At 48.5% G+C, this 15,035-nt stretch overlaps 1 protein-coding gene across 3 annotated transcripts in view; it reads right to left on the bottom strand.

Annotated features, from left to right (window-relative positions):
• Window positions 1–9,100, bottom strand: part of SUCO (SUN domain containing ossification factor) — a 38,813-nt gene extending 29,713 nt beyond the window's left edge. Inside the window, exon 1 of one of the 3 annotated variants that reach the window (XM_032696582.1) lies at window positions 8,909–9,076. In XM_032696582.1, coding sequence (XP_032552473.1) covers window positions 8,909–8,973 — 65 coding nt within the window. In that variant the 5' untranslated portion in view covers window positions 8,974–9,076. Of the gene's footprint in view, window positions 1–8,908 lie in introns of all 3 variants that reach the window. The other 2 variants (XM_032696581.1, XM_032696583.1) reach the window with 2 other exon arrangements.
• Between the last annotated feature and the right edge of the window lie 5,935 nt (window positions 9,101–15,035).

The following is a 15,035-nucleotide window of genomic DNA, read 5'->3' on the forward strand; positions in this document are numbered from 1 at the left end:
AAGACACACATTTCTTGCCTTAATATACAGAGAGTTTTTGTGCAACAAATCAGGCTTTATTAGGGCACACACACCGTTTTTAGAAGAATGCAGTTTGGCAGCTCAGATCTAAGCTATTCTGACAATCTGTGTCTAATGTCTGATTTGCTTACTTTCCAAAATTCTTCTTGGTCAACTCCCCAACTCCAACATGATGCCTCAAGTCTCCCCAGAGCCCTCTAAGCTAGGGAGGGGACTGACAACTCGTTATGTATGCGTGCAGGCACCCACAGGAAAACCTGAGCCCTACTGCACCAGAGGATATATCACTCAACTGCTGCCATCAAGCTCTGACAGAGCATTAAGAACACAAATTCACACAACACCAATGCCACATGAGACCAGCCAGTCTGTGAGAAGTCAAATTAATCATCTTACCAAGGCCACCACGAGTCTTCTTTTTCTTCAGACTTTCAGCATTCTGCATATTAATTCAACAGGCTTCTTTAGCCACAGGCTGGTAAAGGATACAGCCCATGATAAAAACAATTTGCCAAAGCAAGCATTACTCTAAATGCAGAAAGTCAAACACGAGAATCTAATTGTTAATTTACAGAGGAGAGAATTCCCCTCGAGTTTAATGAACTTGCAGTGTACATACAGTGGAAGCAGAGCAGCTTCTGCCTGCACATACTAATCCATCCTTCCCTTTCTCATGACCCACGAGTAGTATTTTAATGCTGACTCAGAAACAAGCAAACCTAATGCCCAAAGAGTGCTGGAGATTAGTCACCAGATATACTGTCTCAGGTACAAGGTAGATCTTCAAAGGAAGAGACTGTTCCAAACACATAACCCACAGTCAGTGACTTACATGGATACAGAGGTTTTCAAGAGTTCCATTTTTATATGTATGACTCAAAGTACCACCTGCTATTAAATCTCATAAAGAACAAAGAAACTTAAGCACGACTCTTAGTGCTACAATTAACTGCCGTTTAAAAGCTATTTTCTTTAATATGCCTTGAATTTTTCAGCTTGATATGCACAAACCCCAGAGCAAATGCTACAGGCTCAGACAAAGCAGCAGAGGGGCGGGGGGAATCTTTACTTTTCCCAGGGCAGGCACACACTGTGGTTGCCCACTGAAGCAGAAATGCTGCTCACCCCTATCTGAATGGTTCAGTACACTCATGGCTGTAAAACTGGCTCTGTTCTACTGAGGCTGTTCTGCTTTTGAAAAGGAACGCACTGAAATTCAACAGTGCAGGTGGTTTGGAAATTGCAGAGTAGGTTTCATGTGAAAGACTGTCCAGTTCTAATTTGGCTCCAACTCCCTAAGTAATTGTGAAGGAGGCTGCAGAAGACTATCAGAGATAGAGGAGCTATTGATAACTGTTTTGACAGGCATAACAATCAAGTAGAAAGCAAACAACTGGTAAGAAGAATTAATCATACAAGTTACAGGTGAAAAAAAAAACAATTTAGCAAAATATGAAGGCAAGAGGAGTTTTTCCACAATTTGATCTTCCCAGAGAAAAACAGCCCAGGCTTTCCAAGGACTTCATATAACACTGACACTTACACAGCTTCAGTTCAAACACATCTGTCCTCTAAACAATTAATTTCATAAATTCTCCCCAAGCAAGACCTATTTTTGGACACTGGAGAGTGATGCAGTTCAGAACAGTTTACATTTGACACCTGCAAGACAGAGTCATTTAAGCGAAGGGAAAATGAAAGGAAGCTATCACCAGCACATGAATTCCAAGCCCTCCTTGCAGGCACAGGGAAAAGTCTCTCTCCAGGGCAATCCCTGATGTTTTCTGCACCTCTCCAAAGGCTGTATTACCAACAGGTGCAGATGTGCCAGTGCCCAACAGCTACGAGGGAGAAGAAGATGTCATCGTTCCTGCCATGTGACAATTCTCTACTCAAAATACTCACAGGATCAGATAGGGCTGTGCAGAGGAGAAGGGTGGGTTTTGGACCCAGGGCAGAGCTGGCCTGTGAATGGGGAGAGGGTCCTGGTTGTTGGTGAAAGCTCACCTTCCTGATAACAGAGTAATTGATTTCAGATTATTCATGTTAAAATTGTAAAAATTAAAATTATAAAAGCTGTGAAAGGGCAAGGAAGACAGGAAATGCCTTTTGCTTTGAACAAGTCCTACAGGTCTGTGACTATCACTAATGAACTATCAAAGAGAAAAAATGCTCTGCAAGAACGAGGAGCTCAGCAGATCCACAACCAAACCCTCCAGTCAGCAGTAACCTGCCTTCCAGCCACTGACAACACAGGAAAAACAGGGGCAAGAATCCTCACCCTCTCCCCAGCAACTTAATGGAATCAATCTTTCTCTCGGAACAGTTCAGCCAGGGGACTTGTATTTAAAAGGGCCTGCAGAACAAAGTAAATCTCTTGGAAAATGAAGCCCAGGCTTTTAGGACAGCGACATTACTTCAACCAGTTAATTGCCAGGCACTGACTGCTGTAGCACAATCTCCCCATAAGCTTGTCTACACAACACTCGTTTCTGCATGTGAAGTGGAAATACATATTGATAAATGCAACGAAGAACCATTAATCTTCCTTAATACCAGTAAAAAATTCCAAACAACACAAAGCAGAAAACACACCACAGAAGAGCAGCATACATTACTAAGCTAATAGTAAAAGTTACGGTGGACCTTTAAGGGAGAAAAAAAAGCTGAAAACTAGAACTACAGACCTAGACTAAGCAAGGATAGTGCCAGCAAGGCACTGATATCACCTCATTTCCTACCACTAACTTGATTCACATGCTTAAAAAAAACAACCCCAAAACAACTGAAATTGGAGCTTTTTTGAAAATCCTTTACCAATCCATTGTATTTTGCAATTCAGTGTTTAATCTTGCCCACACATTTCGAAGAATGTGCTCCCCAAACAGTTATTTCACTTACTCAGAGGAGCCAAACACAAAGATACTTCTGACAACACTGAATTCCATAGCTTCAAACAATGAGATTCCAACCACTGGTTTAAAATAGGGTTTTCAGCGTTTTAAATGCATTGACATGCAAAGACTGCAAAGGGAGGTTCCAGCAGCACCAGATACTTCATCAGATTTAACTGATTTACTGCCTGAAGGGGTAGTCCAGCCTTCAGCCACACAGGTCTCTGCACACTCTGATCTGATCTTGAGAATATGAATACACACCAGTAAGTCCTGAGGGGGGAAAGAAAGTCAGCTTTGAGCCAGGGTAAACCCAGAGAGCAAATCCAAGAAGACAGAGGGAGAACATACTATTTGTTCATGACTGCCCACTGTTGTCCTAAGCCAAATAACGGAAATGAACTTCATTCCTTTCTTACAGTGCTACCAGTATTCCTCTCATCCTCTCCTAGGAAAGGCTGCTGAGATAAGACACCTTCACGGCATCTAATTGTGCATTGTTTTGATCCAGTACCCGTAAGAGACAACGACCTACATTAAATGCATGTTACAATGTAACTGAAACAAACACAACCCTCTTATTTCTTGAAAGGAGGATCCAGGTGCCCGATTTCAGGGACTTAAAGCAGGGCAGAAGTCCTTAGCCCCCAAAAGGTGTCCGTGTGGAAGCGTCCAAAGGAACAGGCAGTTCTGAGTGACTCCTGGGAACAGACTTGCGTAACACTGAAGATTGCAGCTGATGAGAACCTCGCTCTGTTGTCAAACTCTAGTTAATATCTTTAATGCAGGAGTTTGGGGAAAGGAATACATTGTATAAAAACACAATATAACCTGATACCAACCACAAAGACTACAGGGAAAGAGCAGAACAGCCACGCACAGTGATTAAACGTTAGGGCTCTTAGAGACTGTAGTAATGTGTAACTTAGACCTCTGAAGATTTCCCTCACTGCCTAAATTCATAAGCTTGTCTACACAGGCACAGTACTGCAAGAGCAGGCTCCAAACCACCAGCTGCTCTGCACCAACTCCCCATGCTAAAAACCCACAGTAAGTGCAACACAGACAGAGTGCCAAGGAGGGAATGTTACCCTAAGTTTAGCAACATGAATTTTGCCCTAGATCATTGTAAAGCCGCTACCACCTGACTCCCAGACATTGTATAATGTATTTTTAATAGGCTTCTCACCTTTAAAGGATTTCAGCAATATCCTGATTGCCATTCCAAACCCCAGGCAAGGGATTGCCATTCCTTTGAGCACCTAAGCTAATTCTTGAATTGTTGGAACCTTTTACTAATATTCCAACCCAGTTTGTCATTCACATGAACACTTTTACTCAACCAAGCAAAAGTTCTAGCTTTGGGATGAGTCTTTCTGTTATATCAGCTCAGTATTTTCAACAAGAATTACAAGAAAGTTTTTTAGATTTACAGCTCTAAGTTACCCTGTTCCTGGCCAAAGTTTTTCACGCACAGAAATAACACCCTCTCCGGGCAGAGGGCTGTAGCACCTCCAGAGTTAACTTTAAAAGACACTGTGTGTCTTCCTCTTGAAAGAAACACAGAATCTACCAAAAGCTAGATTAATAATGACAATTAAAGACAAGAAAAGCAAAATAGCTAAAAACTATTCTGTAAAAGCCTTGCAGTAATAAGAACATCAAAGTGAAAAAGAAGAGGTTAGAGAAAGACATTTCAGAAAAAGGTCAAATTAAGTGCTACGGGGAAGCGCATTTCACTGAAACATGCAGGGTCTTATAGGTCAACACAGCAACCTCATGATGGGATAGAGGCCACTTTAGTACACAATTTGCATAACAAACAACCAAACTTGAAGTTTCTAGGACAAATCTTTCAGAAGATACTGCATGAAAGCAGTTCACTGATTTTCAAGTAATTTTAGAAGGTAAATATTCAATAATTGATTGAGCCAAGCATTTGTTTGCATAAGACACCAGAGCCCCTGCTCGCACACACCACCTTCAACTTGAGCAGGTTACAAGCTGGGCAGATTCAAATTTCATTTTTAGGAGTCCAAGAGTTCCAATGCAGCTTTTGTACCAGCCTTAACCACAGAGCAATGACACTTCCAAACAAGATACTCCATACCTAGGAACATACTTTCCATGCTGAAATAAGATGCCTGGAACAACAGTTTTGATTATATGAACAGTGCCCAAATCACTAAATTTCTTGTTATAAAATGCACACACATGGTGCTTATTTAAATATCAGCCTTCTGAGGAGATTTAAGTAGAGGAGAGGAGAATCCCATATACAATTCTGAGTCCCACCACAAGCAAGTTACACTAACAGTCCTGTACAGATCATTAGGGCACCCTCCTGCAAACACACTCTGCTGAAGAGAGGATTTCTGTAAGAGGCACATCACCCTGGAACACAAGCCTCTCCTCCCCTACTCTACCACTCACACCTTTCTGCCCTTAACAGATGCAAGCTCCAGGTTTAAGCCAGAAGTCAATAATGAGGCCAATAAATGCTCAATTAGCAAAACCTCAACTCCTGTGATCCCTAATGTGGTTTGCACGGATTTCACCTGTGCAGGAGGAGCAGCACAATGAACCCCAGTGCTGTTGTCACGCTGCTTTTCAGAGCTCCTCTTGCATTACAGCTTTCAACACACACACCCTCAAAAATGGACAAGACTGTAATGCAAACCCAAACTAGAATTAGTTTATCTCATTAAAATTCACACGAATCTGCACATGAATAGGTGGGAATAAAGAACAGTATCGAGATCCACTCTGTTCCAATGTACTTGTACCAAGGCTTTACTCCTGGCTAAGCCACTGACCCAATGTGATCTTCCCAATTTTCAGGGTACACTCATTACGGATTCCAGAGTCAGAGCTACTAGGCCAGGGGTTTTCCATCAAACCCAGCACATCTTGCTGCTAAACCACTTTGACACAAGCTGTACTTTACTGATGCGATACTCACAGAGTAACAACACCTCAATAATCCTGAAGTGCACATGCACTTATCTCCATCTTCCATTTACTCACAGTTGTAAACCCAAGGATAAGAGCTCATAAAAGCTGAGTAGATGAGGATGTGGCAATGAATGTTCCGGGATAGAAAGACAAATTACTGTAGGATTTCTTCATTAAACTCACAGTTAACACCCAGCAAGTGCAGCAAAAGCTGAGGTCAGAACAATTTACACAGGTTACTCTTCAAACAACTGTCACAGCTGATCTCACTCCTGATAGTACTGGTATTCCTGTAAGCTCCTAAATCTTCTCCACTTATAGCTCTCTATATTGTCAAACTACAAAGCACTACAAGTTTTAAACGTATTTTTTACATTATGATCACCCACACAAAGGGATTAACTAAAGCATTAAGAAAATCTTTGTAAATTCGGGACAGCAGGAGTCATTTGTCAGGCACAGTCAAAGCTCCAATCTGCACAGATGCCTATTATTTTTAGAGCACTACATTCCTGAGCCATACCTCCATCAAAAGTATTTCCCTAAAGCCATGCAGGCATCCCACTCTTCTGGAACTTGGAACAATCTCGCTGGCTCAGGTCTGTCAGAGCTGTGTCTGCTCCAGCTTCAGAAAGCCTCCAGCAGAGACAACTCTGACCCTGCACTCCCAAACCAAAGAGCATCACGTGGCTTTTACTGAAGTGACACTGGCTAACAAACCCCTATGCTCAAGCTTCTGTGTTTTTTGTACACTTCCTAATACACAATCGCATTTTTAACTTACAGGATGGCATCTTCCAGTTAAAAAACCATGTCAAATCAATGGTTTTTTTCCCCACACACACCTGATTTTTACCAATTGGTACTTCCCCACTTAACCAACTTCTTTAGGTGAGCTTGAAAATGCGTGATGGGAGACTAAAAAGTTCCTGGTTTACGCTTAATTTCAAAGAGAGAAGCAACATTTACCCAAAAGTAAAATAAAGCCCAGGTCAAAAAAAAAAAAAAAAAGATAAGGGGGTCCAAGCAGCCCTGAGTGTTCTTTCAGCAATTGTTTTTTGTCTTCTGTTTTTTTCCCCTGCCTTTTTGGTTTTAATTTGATCATCTGTTGACCACTAGTCTCACCTGTAAGGAAAGAGGTTCTCTCCTAGTAGCACTAAACCCTTTGAAAATTACATTTCAAGACAAGTAAATTTAAAAAGCCAACATTTATAACACAAAGCCTTCCATTTGCTACTCGAAGGTTCTTAACTGCTTATGTGAACAAAGGTGCTGATTTTCATTTTAGTAAAAAGTTAAATACATCACAACTTATCACAATCCAGCAACAATGAAGGAATCAATAGACTTCAAGGTTTTCCAATTACAATTCCAACATGATCATAGTCACAATGACATCCTTGCAGAGGGGATTTTAGACTCTCTAATGCAAACTTATGTCTCCTAACCACACCCCAGAGGAACACAGAACTATCAGAGATTTACAAGACAGGTATATTATTCCAAACAAGTTAGCTGGATGTGATATTCCCTCACCAATATGGAATAGGTGCCTGAACTTTTCCTCAAACTAAAGAGTTCTGTTCAAACAGTAGACTAAGAACGCAGCAAGAAAAAAAAAAATCTCTCCTGCCCATCTGCTGATCATTAAGATGAGAACACCCTCCCCAACAAATTACCTGGAGGCAGGAACAGATTATCAGCCTTCAAGGTACTCCAAGCAAGAAAAAAAAACTGCTTTCCTAATAATTTCCTAATAAGAATCCTTGCTATACAAATAGAACCTTCTGTGAGAAGAAACCCAGTTGTCCAAGGAGTAAGAGCAAAGCTGCCTGGAGACAGTTTATGGGGCTCACAGCTCACTGGATCAAACCCTCGTGGCCAGAAGCCTTTTTGTTTTAATTGAGTTTTCAAGCACTTTTTAGACTCACTTTTGTCTCCTATAAACAAAAATGTGATGACATGAACCAAATTTGCTTCAGGACTGTTCAAATCCCATAACACAAGTGTCAGCACCAGATTTGCAACTAATTCTATACTGGGAGATGCCTGGGCTCCCTTTCTTCATCCAGCTGGAATCAATGGTGAGACAAGCCAGAACTTCAAGATTATTTCTTTTTTTAAGCAGCCTATCTGAACAACCTACAGGAACCATCCTAAAGTAGTACAGTTGTGGCTGTTCAGTTTTCAATATTTGCAGTTTGCTGCCTATCAGTTCTCAAACAGTGACTCACCAAGTTCAAAGAAGGCCAAAGTTTAAGAGGCCCAGAACTTACCACACACATAAATACAGTCTCCTAATATTTGTGTTCTGGTAAATATCATCTCTTAAGGAAGTTTGAAAACAAAGTAAACAGGAGATGCTGGAACAAAACCTAGCTGAGGTAATCACCATGAAACACACTGTCAGAGGCGTAATCAATGCAAAAATAAGAAGGTTCATTACGTTTAATTCAACACAGCTTCTGACAGACTCAGAAAAAGGGTTTCAAGAATAAAGCATCGTGATCTTTCAGAGAACAGTGCAAGAGTTCAGCCTGAAATTGGAAAGGCAAGGATACCTCCAGTAAAAGCACAGAGAGGGAACAACACACGTAGGTAACTCTGAACCCCGGTGTGCGGGTTCAACCCTCACCTGACGCCGCTTGTCCGCACCAGGTGACTACTGCAGCTCACGGGGGATCGCCCTCCCGACAGCCACCACCTGCCTCCGCGCTGCCAGCACAGCAGCGCATCCCTGTATTCCCACAAACAAACACCTTACCTTCCCAGGCTGCCCGGGGAGGGCGGCGCGTCTCCCTCTCCGGACACATTCAAAGCCCACCTGGACGCGTCCCTGTGTCACCTGCTCCCGGTGACCCTGCCTGGGTGGGGGTGGAGGGCACTGGCTGATCTCCAGAGCTCCCTTCCAACCCTCACAATCCTGTGATCCCCCAGGGCCCCATCCCCGCATCCCTCCCAGGGAGCGCTGCCCGGGGCGCGGCCCCGGGGATCTCCCCCGGCGGCTGCGGCGGGGGTGCTGAGGGGCCGGCACTCACCAGAGCAGGGCGCAGAGCAAGAGGCAGGAGCCCAGGGCCAGGGGCCGGCGGGGCGGCTCCCTCATGGTCTCCCGGCTCTCCCTGTGCGGGCCGTGCAGCGGCGGCGGCTCATCCTCCCTCAGCCCCGGCGGCTCCGTGAGGGCGGCGCGGGGCTCCGGCCGTTGTCGCGCGCGGCCCCTCCCTACGCGCGGCGCGAGCGGCGGCACGCGCTGCCTGCGGGGCAACGGCGACGCCTGCGCAAAACCCCTCCCGGCGCGCGAGCCCGGCCGTTACTGCCCCCCTTACACCCCGGCCCCGCCCCTTTTACCCCCTCACACGCTGAGCTGGAAGGATGCGCGTCACCCCCCGCTTCGCGCCCGTCAGCCAATGGCCTGAGCGTCCCGCGCGCTGGCCCCGCCTCCCGACCCCGCCGATTGGGCGGTGCCCTTGCCCCTCCAAGGACCCCCTCCGTGAGGTGTCCGAGTCAGGAGAGCCGTTAAAGGGAAATCGCCATAGTGATAAACGGCGGCTGGCGGCCAAACCCGAGGCCGCGAGGCTCGCTAAAACCGTCACTACCTCCATTCCAAGAGACATTTTAAGCAACGGCGCTCCGACACGACATCTTTAAATTGTTTGTTTAAAATTTTGATCAGGCTTCTCTGCCGTCTGCTAAGCGATGAGGCCCCCGCAGGGGGAAGGCGCGCGGGGGCTGCCGGGAGTTGTAGTTCCGGATAGGAGAGTGGCTGTACGCGGCCCCGGCCGCCATTTTGAAGGCGCCCTGAGGGGGCCCGTGGTGGGCAGCGGGGTCGGGCTCCACCCCCGCGTGTGTGAGGGGCGATTAAGATGGTTCGGTGCATATTTATGTCCACTGTGTGAGGGGGAGCCGAGCACAGCCAGGGGCCAGCTGGGGAGCGCTGCTGGGAGATGCTCAGGGAATACAGAGCAGTCTGAGGGTGATGGGGGACAGAAGGGAGGAGCCTTCCCTGGCACTGGCACGTTTGGGTGAACTGGTAGAAAAACACAGCAGTTATTATCAAAAACAACAGGCATTTTGCAGGTAACCAAGCCTAATTCTGGCCATCTACAGTGTGGCATGAGGTGGGCTTTACACCGAGCCAGGAACACCATCCTTGCGGCTCACACAGAGCCGGGGGTTGGGTTCCCAAGGACAGGAGACGCGGTGGGAGCAGCGAGGCAGGACACAGCAGGACACAGCAGGACACAGAGCTCTCCCCGCCCGCGGGGAGCCCGGGAAGGCGCAGGTGGATTAGTCACGGGGATGCCACGCTGGAAACGTGCACATGTCAGGACTCTGAACGAGGAAGGACGGCTCTGCCTGCTGGGCGGGGGTGACTCACGGCAACCCAGGCAGGATCAGGGCCCTGCCGGGTCACAGATACTGTTTTCCCCAGAGCAGCTCCAGCCCCATCACCCAGCCCTTAGAGCCTTCCTGGGTGCCTGCAGGGCTCAGCAAGCGGCTGCCGAGCTGCGGGATTGTGTGACTGGAGTCAGCCAGCACTGGAAACCTCTGGAGAGTCTCTGTTCTTTTCCTGATTTTTCACCCTGTAACTCTGCGCTTTTGTTAACACCCGGCATCCCTTGCTCTTCCAAGAGCTCCACGTGCCACAGACAGCAGGAGAACAGATGAGGAAGAAGCTCCAGCTTTGTGTCCCACAGGCTGGGGTTTTAATCCCCCTCCCAGCAAACGACAGACCATCCTGTGACAGAGACAGCCTGCCCTGCCGTGCCTGAGGAGGGGGCTGTCGCAGGAGGATCCTTGCTGCATCCCTGATATGTCTGTTTGTAAAATGGGGGGATAACAGCACAGCTGTGAGCCAGGGTGCCCTCTGCCCCACACCTTGCAGCTTAGTCAGAACCACAGAATCACTGGGGTTGGAAAAGAGCTCTGGAGAGCATCCAGTCCAACCCCCTTGCCAAGGCAGGGTCACCTGGAGCAGATGACACAGGGATACGTCCAGGTGGGTTTGGAATGTCTCCAGAGAGGGAGACTCCACAACCTCCCTGGCAGCCTGTTCCAGTGCTCTGCCACCTTCCATGGAAAGAAGTTCTTCCTCATGTTGAGGTGGAACTTCTTGTGTTTTAGTTTATGGCCGTTGCTCCTTGTACTGTCATGGACACCACTGAAAAGTCCGGCACCAACCTCTTGACACCAGCCTTGGAGATATGTACATGCACTAAGGAGAAACCTGGCTCTGAGCTGCTGGGAGGGGCTGGGACTCCACGGGGAATTCCTCTGCGAGTCATGGGTAAATTTCAAAGAAACCCTTGGGATTTAACACAGGCATCTCACAGAGGAAAACAGGCTCACTGAGCCACAGTAGGGGTTATACCAAGATGAAGGCAGCCAGGAGGGTGGCTCTGGCAGTGCCTGCTCCACGTCCCCAGAGCGAGTGCCCACTGGCAGCTCTCCCAGTGGGTCAGTGGGGAGCCCAGCTGTCCCAGCACCGCTCCCTCTACTACCTGGCTGGGTCCTGTTGCTCTGGGAGCGGGCCCAGACAGTTATGGGAGTGAGGCAAGTCCTGAAAAATGCTGAGAACCCACTTCACAGCACCAGTGAGGCATGAGACAGCATCTTTGCCATGAGGGTTTTTCCAGCCTTTTGTGGCACCAGAGCTGACATGGCACGGCATGGATCCGAGGCTGTGGGGGGGGTCTCTGGGGGAGGGTTATGAGCAGAGGTACACTGGGGAAGGCCCAGCTGCTCCCCCAGGGACCCAGAGCAGGGCCATGAAAATCCTCTGTGCCCAGGGACACGCCTCCATGCCGGCCACAGGGAGCTGCCACAGCGGTGGGAAATTCCCCGAGCTGTGGGAGCAGCGGTGCATGTCCCACCTGCAGCTGCTGTAACCACACCAGGGAGTGCCACAGCTCTCCCTGCGGGGCTGGAGGGGGCAAGGCAACGTGAGCTCCAGCTGCAGGTGCCTCCCTCTGCCTCCTGCCTGGACATGACCCCAGGGAGCTGTGTAGAACTTGTCTCGGTTGTGGATGCTGCCAGAGTTATGGCACCTTCCCTTGTGAGGGAGAGCAGTGTCGGCATAGGGAGGTGCCAGACGAGGGGCACACCTCTCCTGCCTCCAGCTGGAGGACTCACCCATGGACACCTCACCCAGCAGGCACAGAGCATTTCCCCATCCCACAAACTCTGCCTGTTGGGGATGGCCAGGACCAGAGCAGTAGAGAAATCTGTCCATGAAGCATTGGAAATTCAAACAACTGCTTAGCTGTCTGCTGGGAGGGATGGTAAGCATTTATTAACCCCTTGCCAAGACCTTCCAGCCAGAGCACTTCCGTCAGCACCGCCATGGCGTGTGGCTGGGACCGTGTCCATTGTCAGTCCTGCTCTCAGGACTGTAATTCCTCCAGCCTCATCTCCAGGAGGTTTTCCCAAGAGCTGTGAAGCCACACTTGCTCAGCCCGTGTGGCTGCTCTCCCCGGCACAGCTCCTGCATGCCACGATCCCGTTACCAGCGGGAGGTTGATCACACACAGCTCAGAGCAAAGGCAGCTGAAGAGCTGTCACAGAGCACAGACCATTTCAGGGGAACCACGGCAGTGACTGGTCAGGATCCTGGAGGAAAAGCCCCCTCAAGTCAGTCCCCACCAGGCATGAACCAAAAGAGCCTGGGTCAGCCAGAAGGGGTTTCAGTGCATCACCTGTGACACACCCACATACCACTGCTTGCTGAGCTTGTTTCTCAGCCGCTGATAAGCTGAGCAGTATAATGGTAAAAACAATTGCAGATCACCCAATCTCCCAATTAGAGCCCATAATTAACCCAAAACCCAATGGACTGTGGGGTTACCCGGGAGCAAGTATTTGCACGGGATTCTCAAAGTTGCTGCATGTTTGCAGTAAGGTTTTTTGGCTTGCTCTTGGCCAAATTCCTCATGGAAAACCCCAGGGTGAGGCAAGCTGGTGGTATTCCCACAAACAGTTGGCCCTTCTAGGGCTGAATTTGAACCACTACTCACCCTGCATCCACTGGGTGGGGAACACCCCCCTGCTGATGAGTTGTGGTGCTTGTACCCTGGCTAGGGAGAGCTGGAGGTGGCCACCCAAGGGGCACCTTCTGAGCGGGAGGAGAAAGAAGGTGCTGCTGTTTACCTGTGCAGTGATGGGGCAGTGCTTGTCCACTGCACTTAAACAGGCCCTGTGTGTCCTACTGGCTATGGAGTATCTCCCAGAGACTTGGGAACTGAGGCCGTGGAGCAGTGTTTGACTTCTGGAGGGACACCTGATCCTGGGGTACGCACTGGGCTTGTCCTTCTAGCACTTTCCAGCACTTGTTTGTTGCAGTGGCTAAGACTTCTCTCCCATTCATCCCTATCTGCTCTTTACAAAGGCTTCTTGTTTTACCAAGTGTTGGGGTTTTGTTTAGGTTTTTTTTTTCCACGTGTGATTTAATTCACACAAACTCCTTCCTATTCTGACTATTGATCTTGGCTCCTTACTGGTTAAAACAAAGTAAATCTTTCATAAGCAAGTTCTGACAACGCAACTTTTGTTCCTTCCAGACACAATTTCCTGTTTAATTTCCTGACTGTTTCTTACTTGGTAAAGGAAAAGTTGTAAATTGCAAGATTGCTTCAGAGACCTTCCTCTGACTTTAGATGAACCGTTAACCACTTGCAGGAGAGAATCCAGCAAACCAGCGTAAAACTTAAAAAAATCCTCGATTTCTTTTATTTCTTCTGCGATTCTCACCAAAAGGAAACAAGCTGGGGGGGGCGACAGAGGCAGGGAAAGAGGTTGGAATAATTTTCCTTGGAAAATCAAACAGGAGGAACTCTGCCTCCAGCTGAGTTGATAATTGCTCTTTCATCACTCAGCAAACTGTCTCTGATACATGGGCTGTGCCTCTGCGGTCCCAGATGTGGGTCCTCCTGCATGGACGCTGATTCCCGCTCCCACTCCTTTAAAATCCCGAGGGACGCCATGCCGGGCTGTGACCGCGGTCACAGTGACCAGCTGATCCAGCTGCAGATTCCCGGATCACCGAAGCGCTGGCTGTGCACGGAGCCGGAGCCTCGTTAGGGTTAATTAACGTGGGCTGGCGCCGAGCAGCATCTGGCAGGGAGGGACAACGGGACACGGTGACATCCAGCAGGGGCCGTGTGACCTGGTGCAGGAGAGCGACTGCTCAGATCTCCTGCCAGCCCCAATCCTGCCTGGAAGAGCCTTGAAATCTGGCACAGGTGGCACAGTGCCACAGCTCCAAAAAGCACGGATGGAGCCACAGCCAGGACCATCTAGGACAGCCCCTGGTGTGGCTCGTGGAGGGCACAGCCAGGTCCAGGTCTCCTCCACCTGGCTCAAACACTGAAAGTCCAAACTTTAAGTAAGATGAAGAAAATGAATTGAGATGGGAATGCCACTTTTGAAAACATTTGTATTTGATTTGCTCATTTCATGTGGCTTCATTCAAATTTCAACTTTGTCTAGAAACAGGAGATCCCTGCTGGGCTCCAGCAGGGATGCCCAGGCAGGGTACAGCGGGAAGCCTCAGCATCTCCCGACCCTGTTTCAGAACCACAAAGCCTCTGCATGGCAGAAAACACCATTTCCTACAGCCAGTGCTTGGGAATGGATGGAAAATGGCTTCAAGAAGGGACCCACCTTCTCCTAGCCCGGCTGGCAGGTGTTCTGGGTACCACCTTCAGCAGCATCTCGGCTCAGAGCTGTGACACCAGTGCAGAGGCCACTGCCTGCTGGAGAAGACAAACGTGGTCGGCAGCCCAGGAGCTTCTCCTGCCATCTGACAGGGCTGGCGGAACAGGGAAAGTCCAAACGCTCCTGGCAGCTGAGACACAGACAGTCAAAATTAACTCTTGATCACATGATGGAAATGTGGTGTGGGACGAGGGGCTTCCAGTGGGGTGAACAGAGGTGGTGGGTGCCTTGGTGCCCCCAGGTTCTTCCTGACAGCTGCTGTCTGAGCCCCCCTTGGGAAAAGAAAAAGCAAATTTCACTGTAGAAACTGAGAAACGGCAAAACTTCATGATGGAGGTGTAAAGCTTTTTTTGGCCCTCATTTCTGGGAGGACAGCGTGGGCTGAAGCTTCCCCTGCCCTCTTCACCCTCTCACCCGAGGGCTGGGAAAGCACCTGATGCAACCTAGTGCTGGGTT

The sequence above is a fragment of the Chiroxiphia lanceolata genome, chromosome 9, assembly GCF_009829145.1.
Source record: "Chiroxiphia lanceolata isolate bChiLan1 chromosome 9, bChiLan1.pri, whole genome shotgun sequence".
Taxonomy (NCBI): domain Eukaryota; kingdom Metazoa; phylum Chordata; class Aves; order Passeriformes; family Pipridae; genus Chiroxiphia; species Chiroxiphia lanceolata.